Source organism: Perognathus longimembris, chromosome 15 (genome assembly GCF_023159225.1).
Source record: "Perognathus longimembris pacificus isolate PPM17 chromosome 15, ASM2315922v1, whole genome shotgun sequence".
NCBI classification, from domain to species: domain Eukaryota; kingdom Metazoa; phylum Chordata; class Mammalia; order Rodentia; family Heteromyidae; genus Perognathus; species Perognathus longimembris.
In genome coordinates, this window is record NC_063175.1 from 12,478,853 (window position 1) to 12,503,689 (window position 24,837).

At 56.7% G+C, this 24,837-nt stretch overlaps 1 protein-coding gene across 4 annotated transcripts; it reads right to left on the minus strand.

Moving 5' to 3' along the window:
• Positions 1-359: 359 nt before the first annotated feature.
• On the minus strand, positions 360-23,902 carry Phtf1 (putative homeodomain transcription factor 1). Of its 4 annotated transcripts, XM_048363208.1 has the most exons (19): positions 23,443-23,893; positions 22,770-22,845; positions 22,170-22,226; positions 18,304-18,373; positions 17,375-17,533; positions 15,289-15,445; positions 13,213-13,335; positions 11,975-12,134; positions 11,206-11,376; positions 10,452-10,541; positions 9,543-9,761; positions 8,638-8,766; positions 6,546-6,818; positions 6,009-6,140; positions 5,563-5,649; positions 4,844-4,999; positions 3,212-3,307; positions 1,357-1,482; positions 360-789 (listed from the first exon to the last, which is right to left on the minus strand). In XM_048363208.1, the coding sequence occupies exons 2-19, from the start codon at positions 22,812-22,814 to the stop codon at positions 769-771; spliced, it is 2,271 nt and encodes a 756-aa protein (XP_048219165.1). In that variant the 5' UTR covers positions 22,815-22,845; positions 23,443-23,893; the 3' UTR covers positions 360-768. The 4 variants fall into 4 exon arrangements, with proteins under 4 accessions (XP_048219165.1, XP_048219168.1, XP_048219170.1 ...); XM_048363211.1 differs by lacking the exon at positions 22,170-22,226 and having other exon boundaries at positions 23,443-23,894; XM_048363212.1 differs by lacking the exons at positions 360-789; positions 1,357-1,482; positions 3,212-3,307; positions 4,844-4,999 and having other exon boundaries at positions 5,633-5,649; positions 6,009-6,063; positions 23,443-23,902.
• Positions 23,903-24,837: the final 935 nt, after the last annotated feature.

Genomic DNA, 24,837 nt, shown 5'->3' on the forward strand with positions numbered 1-24,837 from the left:
CAAGCTCACAAATCTCTGTTAAAATCTCCAGGCTTTCACTGTGCCCAGAGATTCTTCAAAGCATGAATAAACAGGAATTGTGGAGTTCTCCTGAGTATGCACACGCAAGCACACGTGGCCTGCTGGGTCTAAGGCTGCATGGCCCTGCGGCATGGCATGGAGGGCTAGCACAGAAGCACAGAAGGATGAGCACCGGGGGCCCTGTGACCACCGAGCCCAGGTAGTACCCAGCACATGCCTGATACATAACCACTGCCATTTGGGGGATAATTCAAATTTCTTCTCAAATGAACAGAAATTTACAACTTAGACTTTTTTTCTTGCTTTCAATCACAAAGTAAGCCTGGAAACTGAAATTATCCAGTAAATTTCTTTTATTTGGATTTGACCTATAAAATAGCTTGATCGATCTCCCTCTGATAGAGAAATGCCCGTTTCCATAGACTAGCATAAGAAGTGTGGAGTGTACACTTTTCCAGCAGGGTACTTGCTTTGAGCTTTGGGCATAAAGCATAGTTACCCAAAAGGCTTTCCAGTAAACGCAGCTCAGTTCTCAAGTGCCTGGAGTGGATTTCCCAGCCTCGAACACCGTGTCACTGACTGCGTCTGTCATCCGCTGCTGATGCACATGGCGGAGGCAAGGAGGCTCACAGGTGGACATGACATTGGCCTCTGCCTGGGCCCCACGAGCTTTGCAGGGCCCAGAGCAGCCATCTCTCCTCAGTGGGTGAACACACGCCATGCAGGGGTCCGGGGACATGACTCAACTTAGGACTTAATTTTCCACAGCTAAGAAAGGAAAGCATGGACCAAGTTAGTTCTGAGACAAATGAGTGCCGATGTATAGTCCCATGTCTTGACAGAGGAAAGAATATCAACTATCACAGCCACCAACTGGAAATAAAACAGCCTTTCACAGTGCAGCTCTTGGACCACGGCTTCTCTTTTTTTTTTTTTTTTTTTTTGGCCAGTCCTGGGCCTTGGACTCAGGGCCTGAGCACTGTCCCTGGCTTCTTCCCGCTCAAGGCTAGCACTCTGCCACCTGAGCCACAGCGCCCCTTCTGGCCGTTTTCCATATATGTGGTGCTGGGGAATCAAACCGAGAGCTTCATGTGTAGGAGGCAAGCGCTCTTGCCACTAGGCCATATTCCCAGCCCCCACAGCTTCTCTTAAGAGCTCCGTGTACTGTGCATGTGTGGAATGAGGAACACTGAGCGGAGAAGCAGAGCAACTGCAAAATGTCGACACCTGGACCTCCTGATACTTGGCTGTGTGCACGCACACACGTGGGCACTGTGAGGATGGCAGGGAGGGGGGCATGGGGGAGGGGATGGGGAGAGGGCAGGCGTCACTTACCCTGATATTAAACCCTAGAAGATCACTTATGACTCCTGAGACGGCAGAGAGGATCACCACTCTGGTGATGTTGTAGATCAAGGGGTTCATGGTCAGCCCATAGAGTCTAAAGGGGGTGTCCAGCTCCTGCAAAGCAAGCGCTAGCATGAGACCACACTGAGAGACGCTCCACTCATTGCCTTTCCAAGATGGCCCGCACCAAGCCCTGAGACACTCCTCTCAGATGGACTCGGTGTTGTGTAGCTTTTGATTATTTTTTAACATCGCAATACACTTTGCCAATCATCAGAATCTGAGCAAGAAGACTGGAGATTTCTCCTTACCTGTCACTAACCCCAAACTGTCAGGCTGGCATTTGCCATCTACACAGCCTGGTACCGGCCTGCATGACGGTCTTTTCTAGGAGGTAAAGCACTGACTTTGCTAACTTAAGGGAATGATTTTAGTTGTACAAAGAACTATGTGTTGCCACAGCTGGCGCCAGGGCCTCGGCCTTGGTTGGCAACACACCTCCTTCTGGAGGTTGGGTAGAAAGCAGGCACCTGCCTTGAGAAGCTGCCAGTGTGGCAATGCGGCCCCACCACCATGGGGCGCCCTCAGTGCCACCCCTTACGGCAGCGTCCGTTGGCACAGGCCCAGCCGTGGTGGGGGCTCTGGGGACAGTGGGGCCCAGCACACAGCAGCTGCCATGGGCCACACAGGCAGAGGCTCCCACAGGTGGTGCAGTATTCTATCTGCCTCTTCCAGATGCCTTCCACATTGCGGGGCGGGGGCTGGTGGCTGCCCTGGAGCACACAGACCCTCGGGGTGCTGGCTTCCTTGGAGTACACTGACCCCCTCAGAGTGCTGGCTCCCCACCCCCCAGTGAGCTGACCCTCGGCACAGGCCTCCCCACCCCCTAGAGAGCTGACCCTCACGGTGCAGGCCTCCCCACCCCCCAGTGAGCTGACCCTCAGGGCCCTGGCTCCCCACCCCCCAGTGAGCTGACCCTCAGGGCCCTGGCTCCCCACCCCCAGTGAGCTGACCCTCAGGGCCCTGGCTCCCCACCCCCCCAGTGAGCTGACCCTCAGGGCCCTGGCTCCCCACCCCCAGTGAGCTGACCCTCAGGGCCCTGGCTCCCCACCCCCAGTGAGCTGACCCTCAGGGCCCTGGCTCCCCACCCCCAGTGAGCTGACCCTCAGGGCCCTGGCTCCCCACCCCCAGTGAGCTGACCCTCAGGGCACTGGCTCCCTGGAGCGTCCACACACAGACCAGCAGGTCCCTGATGGCAGGAAATCTGGTCTGCTGACCAACACACATTGCTTCCACATGGAAAACCCTTGTGGTCTCTGGCTCCTAGATGGGCAGGGACAAGAGGCCAGCCCTCACCTGGAACATGCCTCCCCACCAACTTCTCCACCAGCCCTTCACCTCAGAGATGAGGCCACCGCTGTGCTCAGTCTTGCCTCCCAAGAGCTTGGCACCTTGTCTCTGCCCTGGCCCTGGAAGCCTGAGCTCCAGGGCCTCCTGCCCAGCCCATTATCACCCACCTCTAGCATTTTTTCAGAAAAGAAGCTGACTTATTTGGGCACCAGCGGCTCACATCCGTCACCTCAGCTACTCAGGAGGCTGAGATCTGAGCATCAGGGTATGAAGCCAGCCCGCCCAGGCAGGGAAGTCTGTGAGACTCCTACCTCCCGTTAAAGCACTGAAAAGGCATTAAGTGACAGAGCGCTTGCCTTGAGCAAAAAAGCTGAGGGGCCGTGCCCAGCCCTGAGTTCAAGCCCCAGGACAGACACACACACACACACACACACACACACACACACACAGCTGATTCAATTGTAGTAAAAGCATGTCACAGGATGTCACTTACTTTCAGCAACTTGGTAGACAGCTTTAGTACATTGTTTACAAGAGTGAGCTGGTCTTTTTTATTTGGCTTTTTTTCCATCTTAAGATATAAATTAATCTAGGGAAGGAATACAGATTAAGGTTAAATTTCATAATATATATATATATTATAGCACTAGGACATGGCTCAGGAGTAGAGTGCCTGCCTAACAAGCACGAGGCCCCTGACTCCCAACCCACATAGCATCCAAAATATCTACTTTTTAAATTTCTAGCAACTATTTCTACAGACAGCACCTATCATGTGTTCTAGTCCCCAAGCTCTTTGGCAGAAGAAACCTTAGGAAAGACAATAAAAAAAAAAACAAATGAGTCATTAATAAATTTGCATTTTAATAGTAATTATAATACAACAAAATCAACATGTAAATTCCTCAAGTTAAAAAACTCAGGCTGGGAATATGGCCTAGTGGCAAGAGTGCTTGCCTTGTATACATGAAGCCCAGGGTTCGATTCCCCAGCACCACATATATAGAAAATGGTCAGAAGTGGCGCTGTGGCTCAAGTGGCAGAGTGCTAGCCTTGAGCAAAAAGAAGCCAGGGACAGTGCTCAGGCCCTGAGTTCAAGGCCCAGGACTGGCAAAAAAAAAAAAAAAACAAAAAACACCTCTTATTCATCTCATTATCCCCCAATAACCTAATATGCTCATTAAACATGGGGGCAAAGAAAACATATTTTAACTTCCTTATTTTTCCCGAATAAGAATTTTCCACTATGGGGCTGGGGATATGGCCTAGTGGCAAGAGTGTTTGCCTCGTATACATGAGGCCCTGGGTTCGATTCCCCAGCACCACATATACAGAAAACGGCCAGAAGTGGCGCTGTGGCTCAAGTGGCAGAGTGCCAGCCTTGAGCAAAAGGAAGCCAGGGACAGTGCTCAGGCCCTGAGTCCAAGGCCCAGGACTGGCCAAAAAAAGAATTTTCCACTATGATTTGGAAGGAGTAGGGTAATAATGATTGTAAACATTTTTAGCTAAAGTTTATTTGAAAATTTTAAAAAGTGGTGGAGGGTGAGGGCAGGCTGGGAATGCGGCTTAGTGGTAGAGTGCGTGCCTTGCATGCATGAAGCCCTCGGTTTGATTCCTTAGCACCACATACACAGAAAAGGCCAGAAGTGTCACTGTGGCTCAAGTGGTAGAGTGCTAGCCTTGAGTAAAAGAAGCTCAGGGACAGTGCTCACGCTCTGAGTTCAAGCCCCAGGACTGGCAAAATAAATAAATAAATATTAAAAAATTAAAAAGAAACCGCTTTGGGCTCTGTATTTACAAGGCACACCTCCCAGCCTTACTATGTATTACTATACTGAAACACAAGTCTTTTCCAAGTCCTGAGTGAGGTCTTCTAGGCTGGTATAGTGGCGTCAGGAAGGTGTTCTGAGTGGTTACAGGCCCTCTAGAGGCCTGAGTCCTGGCCACAACCCAGGACTAGAAGCATGCTCTGTCACACACAGAAACCTCCACTCCTGACTCCCAGGGACCTGGCGCAGGCGCTAGGCAACCACCCCAGGGAGAAACATGGGAGCCACCACCCAGAGCAGCATGGGGACTGCCTGACAGCGGCAGCGGCGGTCCCCCGGGCCCTGCCACGCCATACCTGCTCAGTGAGTAATATTGAAACATTGCTGTATTTCTTATTGGTTTCAGACCCCAGGGAGGCCAGGCGCAGTAAGAAGAGCAGCAAGGCTGTTTCCCAGACCAGGAACTCCCAGTTGTAAGCATCATTCAGGAAAGTTTTATGTCCTTGGAGAACCTATAGAGGACCCAATAAATGTTCAGTTCTTAATCTGCCTCCAATCACATTTTTTGCCAGTGCTCAGCAAGCACTCTAGCACTAGGCCACATTCCCAGCCCCACATAATTACTTCTTTATCAAATGTAAAAGAATGCTTTAATATTCAAAGCAGAAGAGTTTTAATGCTCAAAAAGTACTATCTTTAATACTTAGGCATTAAGTTTACTAGCATTTTTTTCTTTTCCTAAGACAGCAAGGGACTGGAAGTAGCCAAGGGGCACACGTGACTCAGTAGGAAATAAGGAAGGGGGCTTCTAGCCACTCTGACTGCTGCAGAGGCCTGGTGTAAGCACAGAGGCCTGGTGTAAGCACAGAGGCCTGGTGTAAGCACAGAGGCCTGGTGTAAGCACACAGGGCCTGGTGTAAGCACACAGGGCCTGGTGTAATCACAGAGGCCTGGTGTAAGCACACAGAGGCCTGTTGTAAGCACAGAGGCCTGGTGTAAGCACGCAGAGGCCTGTTGTAAGCAGGCAGAGGCCTAATTGGTGTAAGCAGTGAGCCAGGAATGTGAGTGCATTTACCTGGGCACAGCAGATGAAAGCAATGGAGAGCGTCAACAGGAACACGGACGACACCACCACATCCACGGAGCGCTGGGGGCCTCGCCTCTGTAGGGGCGGACACGAGGGGGTGACGGCCTTAGCATTAGCACAGCATCTTAACACCCTGGGGCACCTGGGTCTAAGGTGCAGCAACCCACACCTTCTCGAATCAAGAGGGTGAGCAATTCATTGATTCACTTGCAGGTATTTGCCAGTCAGAAAAAGAAGCAGTCTCCATCACTCTGCCCTAGGAAACTTACATTTTCTTTTCCCCTAAGCATTCATGTACTTCTACCAGCTTTACAGATAGATTGCTTCCAGCCAGCTGTCCAGAAAACCTGCTGGCCACGCCCATCTCGGGTGTCCCCGCACTGCCAGGACCACTGTGGGCACACGTGGCACTGACACCGCCACGGGAGACTCACCTTCAGGAAGGAGCGCAGCGATAGCCAGATCTTGATGTTCTCCACCTTCTTAAGTCTGAAATGAGGTATTTCGTATTTCCTAGCTTTCCTGGCTGACGTAATATGGCTGAAGAGTTTTGCAAATAAAAATCTCTACAGGAAGTTAAATTTAAAAATCACAAAGTGAAACACTCCCGTGTCTCTGTTTCCACACAGTCGTCAGTACCCCTCCCCACCTTTACCGAAGGTACTAAAATGGGTGAAATTCTCACTTGAGGTCCCCAGGAGTGGGCCCTAAGAAGTGTCCTTCCCACTCACTGCCCTGGCCCCCAGCCCCCGCAGAGGAACACAGGGCACCACTGGACGGCGGGCGGATGGTGGCCAGGGACCCCGCCTCTGTGACCCTGGGGTTCCAACACCCAGCAGCTGCCGGCCGACTGATGGCAGAGCCGAGTCCCACATGGCCAACAGCTAACGGGAACCAAACCCTCAAGGAGCAAAACCAAGAGACCAAAAGCAAGTCTGTGAAATAGCACACACTGTGTCTCACCCACTAACCTGCTTATACGTTCTCTCTGCCACACACATCATGAAGAAAAACATCCAAGTAAGACACAGTCTTTCAAAAAAGTTAATAATAGACAAAATGATAACAGGCATAACGGGTGGTGCCCCACAGAAGAGCGCCAGGACCTCCTCTGCCGAGATGGACTTGATCTGGTCCAGGCTCTTCTCATGGAAAAGGCGGTAAAGAAAGGGGAAGAGGGTGAGCCCCGCGGTGACGGCATTCCCCAGCATCTGGTAGCCCCCGCCTTGCTGGCACGCATTCACCTGCAGATGGAGGGCCTGCTATTACTGTCTGGCAAGGCGGAGGCAGCCTGCAAGAAGCACGCATCAGTGCCCCTTCGATGGGCACACCTCCACCGGCGGGGGAGGCCCAGGTCTCAGCTCACACGCTCTCCCTCAGGGATGGGGGTGAGCGCAGACTCAGGACTCATCAGGGCCAGAGCCATGTGGAAGCTTTGGAGAGCAGAAACCCTGCGTGACAATTTCCTCCATGCTACCAAGACTCTGTGCCTTCAAAACTAAACACGTCTGTGATGCACAGCGCAGATGAGCAGGAGGGTGGCGGGTGGGGGTCTCCTCTACTATATCTGAGCAGGTGGGGGATCCTCATCTAAGGGGTCTGAACGGGTGGGTAGTATCTCATCTAAGGTGTCTGGACGGGTGGGAGTCTCATCTATGGTGTCTGGGCGGGTGGGAGTCTCATCTAAGGTGTCTGGACGGGTGGGAGTCTCATCTATGGTGTCTGGGCGGGTGGGAGTCTCATCTATGGTGTCTGGGCGGGTGGGAGTCTCATCTATGGTGTCTGGGCGGGTGGGAGTCTCATCTATGGTGTCTGGGCAGGTGGGCATCCTCATCTATGGTGTCTGGGGGGGGGTCATCCTCTAAGGTGTCTGGGAAAGTAGGTGGTGGTCTCATGTAAGGTGTCTGGGCGGGTGGGTAGTATCTCATCTAAGGTGTCTGGGCGGGAGGGGGGTCTCATGTAAGGTGTCTGGGCAGGTGGGAGGGGTCTCATGTAAGGTGTCTGGGCGGGTGGGTGGTGTCTCATGTAAGGTGTCTGGGCGGGTGGGTGGTGTCTCATGTAAGGTGTCTGGGCAGGTGGGTGGTATCTCATGTAAGGTGTCTGGGCGGGTGGGAGGGGTCTCATCTAAGGTGTCTGGGTGGGAGGGAGGGGTCTCATGTGAGGGTGGTGGTCTCATGTAAGGTGTCTGGGCGGGTGGGTGGTGTCTCATGTAAGGTGTCTGGGTGGATGGGAGGGGTTTCATGTAAGGTGTCTGGGTGGGAAGGGTCTCATGTGAGGGGGGGTCTCATGTAAGGTGTCTGGGTGGATGGGAGGGGTCTCATCTAAGGTGTCTGGGTGGGAGGGAGGGGTCTCATGTGAGGGTGGTAGTCTCATGTAAGGTGTCTGGGCGGGTGGATGGTGGTCTCATGTAAGGTGTCTGGGCGGGTGGGAGGGGTCTCATGTAAGGTGTCTGGGCGGGTGGGTGGTGTCTCATGTAAGGTGTCTGGGCAGGTGGGTGGTGTCTCATGTAAGGTGTCTGGGCAGGTGGGTGGTATCTCATGTAAGGTGTCTGGGCGGGTGGGAGGGGTCTCATGTAAGGTGTCTGGGCGGGTGGGAGGGGTCTCATGTAAGGTGTCTGGGCGGGTGGGTTCATGTAAGGTGTCTGGGCGGGTGGAAAGGGTCTCATGTAAGGTGTCTGGGCGGGTGGGTGGTGTCTCATGTAAGGTGTCTGGGCGGGTGGGTGGTGGTCTCATGTAAGGTGTCTGGGCGGGTGGGTGGTGTCTCATGTAAGGTGTCTGGGCGGGTGGGTGGTGGTCTCATGTAAGGTGTCTGGGCAGGTGGGTGGTGTCTCATGTAAGGTGTATGGGCGGGAGGGGGGTCTCATGTAAGGTGTCTGGGCGGGTGGGAAGGGTCTCATGTAAGGTGTCTGGGCAGGTGGGAAGGGTCTCATGTAAGGTGTCTGGGCGGGTGGGAGGGGTCTCATGTAAGGTGTCTGGGCGGGTGGGAGGGGTCTCATGTAAGGTGTCTGGGCGGGTGGGAGGGGTCTCATGTAAGGTGTCTGGGTGGGGGGGTCTCAGACCCTACCCTGCTCATGATGATGCCACTTATCTCCAGCACAGACATGTCCATCTTCTTGCACTCACTGCCTTCCCAGATGATGGCACTAACCCGATCAGAGGCAGGGCTTGAGTTCTGAAGCCAAAATAGGTGGTTCTAGGGAGGGAGATGCAAAGATGACTCCAGCCGCACTGCCTAGCCCTCGCCCTCCCGGCACAGGCTGGGGTCTGGTGGCCCCCGCTGAGAGCGGCTCCCAGCCCCCTGCACCGAGGCGGCATTGCAGGACTTCCCTCTCTAAGGGCAGGCAGGTCAGAGCTCAGGCAGCACAGGGGTGGGACGGAGTGTGCAGGGGAGGGGCTGCAGGGGAGGGGCCTGGGGGCCACAGGCAGGAGCAAAATCAAACCTTTCTCTGGCCTTACAAGGGCACAAACAAGCCGAGGAAGCTCAGGAGCCTGCGTGCTCTCGCCAGCCTAAGTCTTGGGTGCAACTTAAGCCACATGGCTCTTCCCACAGCCCCGGAAGTGGGGATGAGGTTTTCCCTCCCAGCGCTGGGATCGAGGCCAGGGCCGTCCTCCTGGACTTTGGCACAGAGACTCGCTACCGGCATCTGCCGGGCTCCCCTGCCAGCGGCCTGCCGGGCTGTTTCGTGGTGTTCCCCACACGCAGGCACCAGAGCACACGGGGGAGCTCGGTGGGAGTCTCCGGTTCGAGGCCCCTGAGAGCACCCCGTGACCCCCGCCCCGGACATCAAGCGGGCAGAGGGCCACGCCATGGTAACCCACACAAAAGCAGCCAGGCCCGGCCCGGCTCCCCCAAAGCACGACGGGGGCAACGTCAGGGTGCTTCCCTCCCTCCGGGTCCCCTCGGGAGAAGGGCAGAGGAGGGCAGGCTCCCCCCCCCCCCAACCCCGGGTAAGCGCTGCCACACAGCACCTGCTGGAACACGTCCTCCTTGGGGTCGCGCTTGGCGCCGGGGCGCAGGGCGGCGGGCGCGGCCTCGCTGTCGCTGGTGCCGGAGGAGCGGCACTCGGGGCCGTGCAGGAGGTCGTCCCACAGCATGTCCTCCGTCTCCGAGTCCTGCCGCGGGCTCTCCGAGTCCCGCCTCGACGGGCGCAGGCTTCGGGGGCCACCGGCCGCGCCAGGCCTGCCGCCCTTCGGGGGAAGCCGACAGCGTGAGACCAGTCACCAGGGCCCTGCGGCCCCCGGGCGGGGCTGTCGCCCTGTCCCTGTCCCTGTCCCCCCCCTTCCTCCTCCTCCCCCAGCACAGCCCCACACCCCCGAGGCTGTGTTGTCTCCCCCCCTGCCCTCGGCAGAGTCCCACCCAAGGTCATGCCGTCCTCCTCCCCACCCCCTCCTTCCTCCCCACCCCCCCCCCTCGGCGCTCTGCGACTCCAGCGGGGCGCCGCGTGCAGGGACGGAATCGCCTCTTCCTGAGCACGGAGAGGAGGGTGAGGGACGGCAGCAGCGTGTGGGCGCCCCCTCCCCCCCTCCCCCCCTTCCCCCCCCGCCCCCGCCCCCGGCCTGCAACGGCGCCTCTTCCCACACTGGAGCAGGCGGAGAGGCAGCCGCAGCCTCGGCCAGGGGCGCTGGGGAGAGCGAAGCCGGTGCGCGCTGCACAACGCGGAACGTGAGCGCCACCGCTCGTGGGCGGGGACGGGGGACCGGGAGGAGGGGGAGGAGGGGGAGGAGGGAGGAGGGGGAGGAGGGGGAGGAGGGAGGGGTGACCTTGTCCAGCGGGACATCCCTCTCCACCAGCCTTCTGGCTGTCACCCCTCCATACACGGCCTTACAAGAACCAAAAACGCCAACCACCACCACCGAGCGCCCCCGCCCCGGGCGCACCTGGCTGAAGGCTGTCGATTCGAATTCTGACTCGGCCAGGCTGTCCGAGTCCCGCACGAGGCGACACCACCTCATCGTGGTTTTCTTTACCTGCGGAGAAGCAGGGCGCGCTGCGGCGGGGGCGTCTGGGGGCGGCGTCCGCCGGGGGGGGGGGGGTGCCGGGGGGCCGGGGGAGCCGGGGGGACCGTCACCTGGGGGCTCGGGGGGCCGGGGGGGCCGGGGGGGCCCGGGGGGACCGTCACCTGGGGGCTCGGGGGGACCGTCACCTGGGGGCTCGGGGGGCTGGGGGGCCCGGGGGGACCGTCACCTGGGGGCTCGGGGGGCTGGGGGGGCCGGGGGGACCGTCACCTGGGGGCTCGGGGGGCCGGGGGGGCCGGGGGGACCGTCACCTGGGGGCTCGGGGGGCCTGGGGGGGCCGTCACCTGGGGGCCCGGGGGGACCGTCACCTGGGGGCTCGGGGGGCCGGGGGGCCCGGGGGGACCGTCACCTGGGGGCCCGGGGGGCCGGGGGGACCGTCACCTGGGGGCTCGGGGGGCCGGGGGGCCCGGGGGGGCCGTCACCTGGGGGCTCGGGGGGCCGGGGGGACCGTCACCTGGGGGCTCGGGGGGCCGGGGGGCCCGGGGGGGCCGTCACCTGGGGGCTCGGGGGGCCGGGGGGACCGTCACCTGGGGGCTCGGGGGGACCGTCACCTGGGGGCTCGGGGGGACCGTCACCTGGGGGCTCGGGGGGCCGGGGGGGCCGGGGGGACCGTCACCTGGGGGCTCGGGGGGCCGGCCAGGATGGACCGCCTGCTCCTCCCGTCGCCGTTGTCGCTGGAGGCGCCCTCCACGCTCCGGCGCAGCAGGATCATCTGCGTGCGCGCCTCGCCCTCCTCGTCGCTCGAAGGCTCGTCCGACGCGCCGTGGCCCCGGCGCCGCAGGGCCTCCTGGGGGCGCGCAGCCGTCAGGCGGGCCCGGCCGGGGGGTCCCGAGACCCAGCCCGCCGAGCACTCGACGGCAGCGTGAGGGCGAAGGGCGAAGCCAGACTCGCGGAGCCTGAGGAAGGGGCCGGCCGAGCCCGCCTCGCCCACCAGACCTCGCTGTGGCGGGACGGCCCCACTCGCCGGCGCCCGGAGGGGGAGCACAGCGCCCGCCCGCCCCGGACCCGGGGGCCCACGCTCACCCTGCGGCTCTGGGGGACCCGGGGGCCCACGCTCACCCTGCGGCTCTGGGGGACCCGGGGGCCCACGCTCACCCTGCGGCTCTGGGGGGGGGACCCGGGGGCCCACGCTCACCCTGCGGCTCTGGGGGGAACGAGGCGGCTCTGGGGGGACCCGGGGGCCCACGCTCACCCTGCGGCTCTGGGGGACCCGGGGGCCCACGCTCACCCTGCGGCTCTGGGGGACCCGGGGGCCCACGCTCACCCTGCGGCTCTGGGGGGGGGACCCGGGGGCCCACGCTCACCCTGCGGCTCTGGGGGGGGGACCCGGGGGCCCACGCTCACCCTGCGGCTCTGGGGGGGGGGACCCGGGGGCCCACGCTCACCCTGCGGCTCTTCTCCCCGTCGGACAGCTTGGCCTTGTCCCGCGCCGACCACGGCCTACCCTCGGGCCGCCCCGGCTTCTTCTTCCCCGAGTGGCGGGCGTAGGCGGAGTCGTTGTCGGTCTCGGGCTCCTGGTGGGGCGGCAGCCTGACCCTCCGCACCCTGGTCAGGAGGGGGCCGGTCACCGCGCTCTCCCGAGGAGCCTTCGGAACGCACAGCTCCGCCACTGCACCCCGGATCCCGGCCTGCTCCCGGCCCGGGGCGGAGGGGTCCCCGGGACTGTGCACAGCCCGCTGCGCACGCACCTCCGCCACTGCGCCCCGGATCCCGGCCTGCTCCAGGCCCGGGGCGGAGGGGTCCCCGGGACTGTGCACAGCCCGCTGCGCACGCAGCTCCGCCATTGCACCCCGGATCCCCGCCTGCTCCAGGCCCGGGGCGGAGGGGTCCCCGGGACTGTGCACAGCCCGCTGCGCACGCACCTCCGCCACTGCGCCCCGGATCCCGGCCTGCTCCAGGCCCGGGGCGGAGGGGTCCCCGGGACTGTGCACAGCCCGCTGCGCACGCAGCTCCGCCCTGCACCCCGGATCCCGGCCTGCTCCAGGCCCGGGGCGGAGGGGTCCCCCGGACTGTGCCCCAGGCCAGCTCGCTTCCCCGGCCTGGCCGGCAGACCCTCTGGCCCTCGCCCGCCCACCCGCCCTTCCAGCCAAGGGCCGCGCGTGTGAGCCACGGGGAGCCCACGCCCGCTGCCCTCCCCTCCGGGAACACCCGGCCGGCACGGAAGGGGGAGCAGTGGCTGCGGGGGGGGGGGGTGCAGTCCCCACTGCGCACACGCGCGTGCCATGCGTGCAGCTCCGCCTCAGGAAGAGGGAGGTGGCGGCAGGGAAGAGGCCGCCCCCGCGGTCGGCACGCGGCAGACAGTCAGTACCCCGCGTCCCGCGCAGGCCGCAGGCCAGGGGGGCCGGGGCGGGGGGGGGGCGGGGGGAGCAGGCGGGGCGGGGGGAGGGGGGAGCAGGCGGGACCCCGGGCAGCCGCCCCGCCGCCCACAGCCCACCCGGGCCGCTCCGAGCCCCGCACCCGCAGCCTCGCGGCCCGGAAAGCGCGGGAACCGAACCCGCCGGGCCTCCGCGGTGCACGGGGCTTTCCGGGCGGGCGGCTGCCCCGAGCCACACGGCTGGCGAGCCTTCCAGTGCCGGGTGCACGGGCCGAGCCGCGCCCATGCCCGGCCCCGCCGCTCCCCCACCTGGTCCCGAAGAGCGTCCCCCAGAAGCCGGCCGCGCCGGGCGCCTCGGCCGCGCCGGTCCTGTCCGCCGCGGTGCTGCCAAGCTCTCGGCTCCCATCTCCATTAAGAGCTTTGCGTAATTTTCTACAAAAGATTTCAGTAACTTCAGACCCGCCAAAACCTTTTCTGCTTCTGCCCATAATATCCCTGCAGAAGACCCCGTCCACAGATGCACAGATGCACAGATGCAGAAGAGCCACATCCGTGGCTCACGCCTGAACACACTCAGGAGGCCGGTCGGGGTTCAGAGCCAGCCCGGGCAGGAAAGCCCAGGAGACGCTCATCCCCAGTGAACCACCAGAAAATGAAGGGGCGCCGTGGCTCAAGTGGTAGAGGGCCGGCCTTGAGCTGAAGAGCTCAAGACAGCGCCCAGGCCCAGAGTTCTAGGCCCACAACCAACAACAAAACAAAGCAAAACAAAACCAAAAACAACTGTGTTAACAGATTATTTCTGTGTTAACAGACGCTTGACTTCATAAATTATACAAAAAAATAATTCTGGTCAAAGGACAAAAAAGAGAACAGACCATTTTGTTGGTATCCAGAAATAAGAGTAGAAAACTCTTCTCACTCATATAACCCTCACTCCACGCCACGAGGCCTCTAGACACACACAGACCACACCGGCCTGGGAAAACAGGCAGTCACTCGACTGAACTTACAAGGAATCTTCAAAGCTTTGAGAAATAACATTAAAAAGTAAGTGTAGGTTGAAACTCGTTGCACCAAGTTGAGAATTTTAATGTAGTAGTATTAGAGAAGTAAAACTCTATAGAGATATTCTGAGGAGAGATAATACTAATTTTAGAAGGTTATACTAAATATACTTAAAATTTTTTAGTTCAAAAATCTGCATATATCATATAATTTACAAAAACTTGACATGAATTCCATACCTAAAAATGCCACATCCATACTGATTGAAAGTTTAAGTTTAGGGGCTGGGGATATGGCCTAGTGGCAAGAGTGCTTGCCTCGTATACATGAAGCCCTAGGTTCGATTCCCCAGCACCACATATACAGAAAATGGTCAGAAGTGGCGCTGTGGCTCAAGTGGCAGAGTGCTAGCCTTGAGCAAGAAGAAGCCAGGGTCAGTGCTCAGGCCCTGAGTCCAACCCCCAGGACTGGCCCCCCCCCCAAAAAAAGTTTAAGTTTAGACCACTTAGAAGTCAGTCATACACTTAAAATAAAAAAAGGGCTGGGGATATGGCCTAGTGGCAAGAGTGCCTGCCTCATATACATGAGGCCCTGGGTTCGATTCCCCAGCACCACATATACAGAAAATGGCCAGAAGTGGCGCTGTGGCTCAAGTGGCAGAGTGCTAGCCTTGAGCAAAAAGAAGCCAGGGACAGTGCTCAGGCCCTGAGTCCAAGCCCAGGACTGGCCAAAAAAAAAAGAAAGAAGGGTAAATTCAGTGAGGTGCCAGTAGCTCGTGCCTGTACTCCTCAAAACCCTAGAGGCTGAGATCTAAGGATCACAGTTTCAAGCCAGCCTGGGCAGAAAAGTCTGTGAGATTCTTATCTGCGATTAACCTAGTACTAAAAAGTCAGAAGCAGAGCCATGACTCGTGTGGCTAAGTGCCACCAGCCTTGAGTTCCGGGACAGCGCCCAGCCCGAGTACAAGCTCAACTGTCACCAAAAAAAGGTAAACGTTTTGATAGTATAGTGCCAATCTAATGTAGGTTAATAGTGAATTTCAAGATATTTTGACTAAACTGAAGTTCAAAGAAAATGCTTATCATCCTAGCCTGTAGTTACCATGGCTACTGGGGAGACTGAGATCTAAGGAGCAAGATTCAAGGCCAGCCAAGGCAGGGAAGGCTGTGAGCCTTCATCTCTAATCAACTAAAACCCAGGAATGCAGCTGGAGCTAGTGCCAACCCGAGTAAAACGACCACGCGAGAGGAGGAGGCCGAGGTGCACGCAGTCCTGGTTCTGAGTCCCAGTTCCAGCACTGGTGTGCGTGTGCGCACGAGTGCACACACACACACACACACACACACACACACACACACACAGGTCCACATCTCCTCTCACCTCCGCCGGCGGCTGCCGTTGCTCCCCGGGGGCCGTGCGACGCGGGCAGACACGATCTGGCAGTGGACCGTCCCCATGAGCAGCATGAGGCACAAGGGCCCCAGCACCTCGCTCACGTTCACGATGGGCATCATGAGGTACAAGACCACTGCGGCCACTGGAGGGAGAGGGGCAAGCTCGCCGTTACCTCAGCCCCGCTGGCGAGTGGAGGCTGCCCTTCCCTGTCCCCGGTCCCCGGTCCCCGGGGGGGTAGTTCCTCGAGGAGAACCCTGCCTGCTCCCCCCGGGACGCCAGCGCCTGGCTCCCCCCCGACGGCCGCCTGGGCTGCAGCGGGCACGGCGGACGCCCGGCTCGTCCTCCACGCACCGCAGCCCAGCTGCGGCTGAAGGCAGCGGCCTGGCCTCACTGCCTCACTCCGTTAAGCCGGTCCACCCTCACCTCCTCAGTAGCCACGTTTGCTCTTAGAAGGCAGATTTTTATAAAATTAAAGGCAAGGAAATGAACACTGAGCAGATCAAACAAGCACCCAGACAGAAGGCCTTCAACCACTTCAAGCAGAAAGAAAAGCACTGAGAGGAACAGAAAAAAAGACTTTGTCTAAGAGCGTGCACAAGGAGATGGGAGACATGAGAGGACGAGCGGGGAGGGGGAAGGGGAGGGGGAAGGGAAGGGCCGGGCTGCCCAGGCCTCCGAACCACAAGAGCTTCTGCTGAAGCCACTTGTGAAGCCGTCCTTTTGCCAGGCACTAGTGGCTCGTGCCACTCAAGAGGCTACGGCACGAGAGTTGTGATTCACAGGCAGCCCAGGCAGAATCATCTCGAAGACTTTATCTCCAGTTAACCACCAAGAAGCCAGGAGGGGAGCTGTGGCTCAGAGGCAGAGCACCAGGGACAGGGCCCAGGCCCCGAGTTCAAGCCCCAGTGCCGGCTCCACAAATAAGTAAGCAAACAAATACATAAAGCATCTGTCTCTTCACCATGGTGAGGAAGGACAATGAATGGGTGTAGAGGAGGCTCGGATGGATGCTACCCAGGGGGTGGAGCTGCAGCTGTGGCCAGGCTAGTGGCAGCTGGGACACACTTTGTGGCAGGCAAAGCTGGAGGAGACCTAAAGGGAGAAACTTGTACAAAAACATCAAGATGAGATTCCTAAGTGAGGCAATGGCACTCACACCGGTCATCCTAGCTACTCTGAAGGCTGGGATCTGAGCATCAGTTCAGTCAGCCCAGAAAAACTATGAGAGTGTTATTGCTAATTAAAGAAAAAGTCTTAAGTAGAGCTGCGGCTCGAGTGGTAGAGCACTGGCCTTGAGTGAAAAAGCTAATAGACAGCACCAGGTCCTGAGTTCAAGCCCCACTTACCACGTCCCCCCAAAAGATTTTTTTTTAAATAATTTAATGGTTATTTTCCTTTCATTTTATTAATTTTATTTATTGTTTATTTAGTACCAAGGAATCAAACCCAGGGCCTCATGCATGCTAGGCAAGCACTTTACCACCAAGTTACATTCCCTGCCTCCCAAAACAGACTCTTAAAATGATTAAATTCAAGACATGTAGTAATCTACAAATGGAAATGTCAGGTGGGCAGACTGCAAGAGTGACATTTGGCAGAGGAGGCGAGCCTAAAGTAAAAGTGTGGTCACCGGTAGTCTATCGGGTAATTTAAAGACATAAAGTTTTATTTATTTTTAATTATGCAGTACTGAGAACTCAAACCCTGGGCCTCATGCATGCTAAGCAAGCACTCTACCACTAAGCCAGTTCCCAGCCCCTAAGAAATATGGTTTGGCAAGAAAACACAGGCAAGAGCAGACAACACAGGTCGCAGGCTTGGGGCCCCCAGCATGCAAAGGGCAGGAGGGGAGAGAGATGAAAGGCGGTGTAGGGAGTGAACTGCCTCGGAGCACATCATTTTAAGATGACCCCAAATCGTCACCACCCTCCCATCCCTTTGTGCTTCAGGCCACGGGACGAGGGCGAATGTGAGAACTGTCTCTCTGTACCATCCAGGCGCAAGCACCGAGAGGAGAGACCCGCGGCCCCCCGAGAGGAGAGACCCGCAGCCCGCCGCCCTCCGCGGGTACCTTGCATGAGGTACAGCAGGAGCAGCCACGCGAAGATTCTTCGAGAGGTGACCTGAATCCACCAGCTGCTGAACAGCGGGAAGAAAACCACGCGCACGAGGCCCTTCCGTGTCAGAGATGTCCAGGGAACCTCGGGCTTGGCCTTGGCAAACGTGGAGCCTGGAACAGCAAGTGAGGAACGCTGACACACCTGATCCATTCACACACACCATCCACTAACACACAGTGCCTATGTACAAACATCCACGTGCACACACGACCTGCATGTGTTATCCATGTGTACCATGCCACACATTGACACATGCTCTCCATGATCGATTATCTCTTCCCATGCTGTTTACCCATGCTGTCTACTCAGACACACTGTTCACACAGCTATCTATTCCCACACACTATCTACTTCCACACATTTCCTGTGTATTCACATACATTATCTACTCACCCATGCTATCTATTCACACATGATACATTCACACATTACCTATTTACCCACACGATCTATGCTCTCTATCTGCATGCCTTCTATTTACACACATTATCTACTCATGCTACTAGATGCATTACTATTTACACATGCCATCTGTTTACACAGGCTATCTATCTGCACATGCTCGGTTCCATAGATGGCACTGTTAGCAAGTCCCCTTAGATGCCGCTCTCAGTGCAGAGGGCAAGAACTCCAGGAAGGCGAGCACTCGAGTGTCAAATCATCCTTCCTCTCTACACCTGCACGCACAGGCACACTGCCTTCCCATCTATGAAAACCCTGTCAATCGTGCCACCATAAGTACTGGGATGTGCAGACAAAGGATGTTGTTACCTGTGAAAGCCACCCTGCCGTCACATGTAGAAAATACCAAAAATAATAACCTATAGTGCCATTGCGACACAGTAACATCTACAAGAAACAAAGCCATCTTAGGACTCACCTCTGATTAAGTCAACGTCAATCAAGTCTGGTTTGATGTGGCCCATCTTTTTTGGTTTGTTTTTGAAGCCCTAGAATAAAACAAAGGGAAAAAACAATTCTTTTAAGTGCAAAAAAATATACTTATGTTTATTTGGGGGGGGAGGGGGGTGGCGGCATGCACAACTCTTGCTACGTAGCCCAGGTTGGCCTAGAACTTAAAATCTTCCTAACAGACTGAGTGCTGAGACTACAGAACGGCACAGACATGCATGAACTAAATTCATGTTTCTCTTTTTACTAGCAACATTTTAATCCTAATGCTCTTTAAAAGAACCTGATTATTTTGGCTTAAGCCTTATCAAGCAATAAATGCTTACGCTTTATCACTGTATGTGTGTGTGTGCGCACGCGCATGCCAGCCCTGGGGCTTGCATTCAGCCTGGGCACTGTCCCTGAGCTTGATCGTGTGTGTGTGTGTGTGTGTGTGTGTGTGTGTGTGTGCACGCGCATGCCAGCCCTGGGGCTTGCATTCAGCCTGGGTACTGTCCCTGAGCTTTTAAGCTCGCGGCTGGCACTCTGGCGCTCTACCACTTGAGCGACAGCATCATTTCTGGCTTTTTGCTGGTTAACTGGAAATAAGTGTCCCCTGGACTTTCCTGCATAGACTGGTTTTAACCAGATCTCAGCTTCCTGAGCAGCTAGGATGACAGGCATGAGCCCGTCAGATCACTTTATCACTTTTTAAAATAAATCAAAACCAGAGATCAAGAAGCCCACCACCTCTTTTCTCCTCCCCATTTCAGTCCTTAAAAGAGAATTAAGTGGGAGAGAGCGAGGAAGGGGGGGGGGAGGACACTGACCTAAAAAGAATATACTCATTACCTGACTTATGTAACTATAACTTCTCTGTACATCACCTTTAGAGTAACAATAAAAACAAAAAATTGGGGGGTGAGAAGGTGGCTTAGCGGTAGAGTGCTCGCCTAGCATACATGAGGCCCAGGGTTTGAGTTCTCAGTACTGCATAAGTAAAAATATATAGAAAAAGGCCAGAAGTGGCGCTGTGGCTCAAGTGGCAGAGTGCTAGCATTGAGCAAAAGAAGCCAGGGACAGTGCTCAGGCCCTGAGTCCAAGCCCCAGGACTGGCAAAGGAAAAAAAAATTAAAAAGAAAGAGAATAAAAAAATTAAAAAGCCAATGACGGTCATCTTTTTAGCTGTTTCTCTGTATGTTACTTCTATACTTCTAAACAATATGCTTATACTATTCCCTTTTTTGGGGGGAGGGGTGCCTAGCATTTACCAAGATGTCTTAAACATGCCACCTCCATGAATGTTTATGGGAGATTTAAAATGAAAAACAAAAATTGACAGTCTTGGGGTTTGAACTCAGGGCCTGGGTGCTGTCCCTGAGTTCTTCATTTCAAGACTAGTGCTCTACCACTTTGAGCCACAGCTCCACATCTGGTTTTCTAGTGGTTAAATGAAGATAAGAGACTCATGCATTTTCCTGCCCAGGCTGGCTTTAACCCATGATCCATGATCCTCAGAAGTCAGTCTCCACAGTAGCTAGGACTAAAGGTGTGAGCCACTAGTACCAGCTTAAAAAAATATCCTTTTAAACTTTAAATTATACTTTTATATTTGTTTAAGTCATATAACAGCACCTGTGACCATATGTTAATATTTGTTATTTTGTTTTAAAATTATTTCTCTCACAAGAAATGGCAGAACATGAGCCTTGAGCAAAAGATGCCCAGGACCAGCAGAAAACAAAACAAAACAAAAAAAACACTTCCCCCCTTGTTTTATGGTGGTTTTATTTGTATAAGACCTAACCAAACATAAGAGCTCTTCTCACATCACCACTCCCTGTGAAGCCAGGAGAGGCAGGAATGAAATAGGATAGGACCTAACTCCTAGCTCTAAGCTCTTTCCATTACACCATGCTTGTAATTATTACCTACAGTAATAGGACGAGGCCTAATGAGTTTTATAAAATAAACTCGGGAAGTTATTTATCCTAACCTCATCTCCCATTATATAACTAATGACTGTGCCAAACTGAAGACTTAGGGAGCATAGAGACCAAACAGCTTCCCAGCTGACTATCAGCTAAGAGACATAAATGTTTAGTCTAATCAGTGTGACTTAGGGATGAGTAGAACACTACTAAGTTGTGTTCATTCTTGTGTGTGTATTTTACTGAAATTTGAACTCAGGGCCTTGTGCTTGCTACTTGAGCTATGCCTCCAACTCCGTTTGCGTTAGTTGTTGCTCCCATGGGCTCAGGTGTTTTTTCCCCAGTCTGACGTGGCCCATGACCCTATGTGCACCTCCAGGAGTCCGGATTAGAGCTGTAAGCTACCACACCCAGTTCACCCAAATTGTTTTCGGTCTTAACAGAGTCTGCAACAAATCCTTCAAAAAGATAGCCCCCAAACAAGAATCTGCCGGCACTTATCAGCACTTCCTGTGGAAATCTATATATCTGTCTTTTGAGATCCAAAGCTGGTTCTACTTTTTTTTTCTATATCTAAGACTCTACAGTTACAAATATTCAATGACTACCTTGCACAATTACTCAGTGATCACTTTACATACCTACTGAACGACTACCTTGCACGATTACTCAATGATCACTTTACACACCTACTGAAAGACTACCTTGCATGATTACTCAATGACCACTTTACACGACTACTGAATGACTACCTTGCATTACTCAATGATCACTTTACATACCTACTCAATGACTACCTTTCACGATTATTCAGTGATCACTTTACACACCTACTGAACGACTATCTTGCATGAGCATCTGCACTTCTCAATCCCATGCCCCGGCTCTGAACTATTAGATGATCATCAAATTCTTTCCTCTCTGATTATGTATTAATAAAGACATTCTGAGTTATACAGCAGTATTGTATAATAAACTAAGAATCTGATCAGTTCCAAAAGCAGTCTATTTTTATGGAACTTGAAGAACTTAAAAGACATACTTTAAAAAACAGCGTCCACAGGCTGGATCGAGGGCAAAAATGAATTTTGCTTGGCTTGGACAGTAATGACGTTGAGGGAGATGATGCAGAAAAAGAGGAACAACAGAGGCAGAAGAAGTCAATCACCCAGTTAAAAATGTGTGTTTCTAAGCCGAGTGTGGGGGTATGTGCCTGTAATCCCAGCTATTCAGAAGGCTACAACTCGGAAGATCTCCAAGTCACAAGTCTGGTGTGGGCAAGAAATTCTTCACTAATAGAAAGCCAGGTGTGTGTGACTCCATCTCCAAAATAACAAGCAAAAAGCCAGGCTGGATGGAGGCTTGGCTCAAGCAGTAGAACACCTGTCAAGCATGCGAGCACAAGACCTGTGTGCAAAGTCCAACAATGGCAAAAATAAATTTAAAAAATCTAGGGGTAGTGGCACACTCCTGTCACCTGTGATGTCCAGCTACAGGAGCGGTGTAAATAGTGTGATCACCTGTCCAGGTTAGCCTAGGCATAACAGTGAGACTTTCTTTCAAAATTAACCAGAGCACAAAAGGGCTGGGGTGCAGCTCAAAGGACAGAGCACCGGACCTGAAGCCCAGACAACAAGAATATTCTTTCTTGTGAAATGCACTTCTCCTGAGTCATCTAAAACCTTGGCAATACGGAATCTCAACTATCATACGGTGAGGAGTGAGCAGGGCTAAGCAGCGCCAGCCCCAGGCCATTCCCTAGCCAGGCCCTGGGTCGCCCACCATGTACCAGTGCGCACGCTCTGGTCCTTTTCTAAACTTCGAACAATAAAGAATGCCACGCGTGGTGGAGAACTACCATCGTTTTCAAATACCACCAAGGGTAGAATTACCTAATTACAAAGCTAGAAATAAATCAATTTACCTTAATCTGAGTCTGTTCAACTGACTTTTCCCATATCTGCTGATCGTATGCTCCAATCTGCAACAAGGAGCAGGCTATTAAAGGGATGCAATGACAATCCTTATATTTAATTCATAAATCCACAACATAGGCTATCTGGAAACTGTGCTTCTCAGAATTAGAACAAAAAAAAGTATTTCCAAGGTCTGCTTTTCCTTTAAATATTCTAAAATATCCCAAACTATCTTAAATCAAGTATGACCTTAAGAGAGATTTCCATTCCAAAAGAAAACATCAGAAATACTACAGAAGAATAAATGGTAAGGGATGGCAACCTGAGCCCTGTGGATGAGGGCATCACCCTAGTTTGTGCGGAAGCAGATACCCAGAGCCCTGCGGTGGCTGTGTCTGCAGCCTGGAAGGAAGGGGATTTGAAAACGGTATCCTGGGTTGTGGGGCTGGGTTTGTAATGGCCATGCCCATCAAAATTTCCACCTAGGTCGAGAGCGCCCATTAAGAATATGTAGCCTCACCAGACTGCGGGAAAGCGGTAGCATTTTCTCTAGAAGAATTTTTCTCTGCAAGAAGTACACTTTCCAAATAAGACTGACTTGTCATTACCTTCTTCTGATACCATGATATAGCATCTCTCTCATTTGAGGCCATCTGTGTCTCCAGCCCAAGAGGGGGGGTCTCACTGACAAGGAAGGAAAACAAGTGTATGAGGCCAGGGACTGGGGGCGACTCCCCCGGGGTGGGGACCAGCTGGCCTCCGCCTCCCACGGAAGGGTGGGAGCTGCAGGCTCTTCTCGGGCTGTGGCCTGAGAGCCCCCCGCAGCGCTGGGGAGCAGGGTCGAAGCATCAAGGGAAGGCAAGGGAAGAAGGCCAGGGAGGAGGGGAGGAAGAGGGAGGGAGGGCGGGGAAGTGAAGGGAGGAAAGGAAGACAGAAGACTGCAGAAGAGCAAGGGAGGGGAGAGCAAGGGAGGGGAGGGGACGAGAGGAATACAGGAGAACACTGGGGAGGAGGGGAGGACGGGGGGTGGGGGGAAAGGACAGACAGAGAGAATGAAGGAGAGGAAAGGAAGACGGGAAACCTCAGGAGGGGAGGAGAGGGGAGGGAGGGGAGGGCAGGAGAGGGGAGGGAAGTGAGGGGAAGGGCAAGGGGACGGAGGGGAGAGCTAGGGAGGGAGGGGAGAGCTAGGGAGGGAGGTGCAGGGGAGGGCAGGGGGGCGGCCCGGGGAGGCCCGATGGCCCGCGCGCCCCCTCCGCCTCACGGTGGGCGTCCGCGTCTCACCTGCTGCCCGCTGCCCGGGGCCCGCGGCCGGGACCCGCGTCCTCAGTGGTCCCGGCCGGGCGGGGAGGCTCGGGAGGCCGGGGAGGCCGCGAGCCCCGCAGGCCGCATCTTCCCCCGAGGCCGCGTCGCCGGCCGGGCCGTTACCATGGAGACCGGGCGCCCGCCCCGCGAGGGCGGTCGGGATGGCAGCCTCCCAGCCTGGCCTCCGAGGTCACCCGGGGGCCATGGACGAGCGGCGGGTAGAAGGGAGCTGGAGGTGCGGGCGATAAGGAAGGAATCCTCGCTGGGCTCCGATCTCCTCCGCAACGGTCCGAGGCCCGGTTCCGGGCAGCAAAAGCCCGGGCCCCGGCGGCGCGGCCTCCGTGCGCCCAGCCGGGCCGGAACGCGCCGGCCCGGAAGTGAACCGGCCGGCCGAGAGCCGGGTGAGAGCCGCTGGCTGCCGCTTCCGCTGCGGGTAGAGGTGGCTCCTCCCCTCGGCCACGCCGCCCCGCCCCTCCCGGCCCCGCCCCCTTCCCGGGCCAGGCCCCGCCCCCTTCCCGGGCCAGGCCCCGCCCCCTTCCCGGGCCAGGCCCCGCCCCCTTCCCGGGCCAGGCCCCGCCCCCTTCCCGGGCCAGGCCCCGCCCCGCCCCGCCCCGCCCCGGGCAGTCCCCCGGGAGCCTCTCTCGTGGGTTCCGCGGTGTCGCTCGTCCTCCGCCCGTCGTTCCCGCCCACGGCTGCTCCACTTCCGCGAGGCAGCGAAGCTGGGCGCCGCCGCCCGCCCGGCACAGCCCCGTCCTCGGCTTCCAGGGGCTCGAGAGGCATCTTCCCGGCCGCCGTTCCCACGAGGGGGCTGCGGAGACGGTGCCCGGTTTACGAGGAGCGCGCGGCCGGGTGGCCCGGCCCGGGGGTCACGGTAACCCGCAAAACGCCGCTGGGAGAGCGGTGGCTCGGAAGCCCCGAGGTTCGAGCCCCCGGGCCGGCGCACGCGTGCCCCGAGCGGCGGAGGGAGCTCCGGGTTTCCCCAGCCCCCCTCCCCCGGCGGGGCGGGGCGGGGCGGGGCGCCTCCGCGGCTGCCCTCGGGGCTCCGCCCGTGCTGTCGGGCTGGAGGGCACTGGGACACTTTCAACAAGAGCCCTTCCCAGTGCGCGCACGCACACTCACACGTGTGCACACGATGAAAACCTGCCGGAGACACACAAAGTGCGCCTCGCCGCGGAGCCCAGGAGGCGCCTTGCGGAGGGTGGAAGGGGCGCCGCGTGGAGGCGGCTTGCGCGCGGGCCCGCGCCCTCCCCGGGCTGGTGGGCTCCCGCCGGCCGAGCCGCACGGCAGCCGGGCAGTTGGTTATCTGGAGAACGTCTCCGTCCAGACCCGAGGGCGGGCGCGCGGGGGGTGGGGGGGGGCGAGGTCCGCACACAG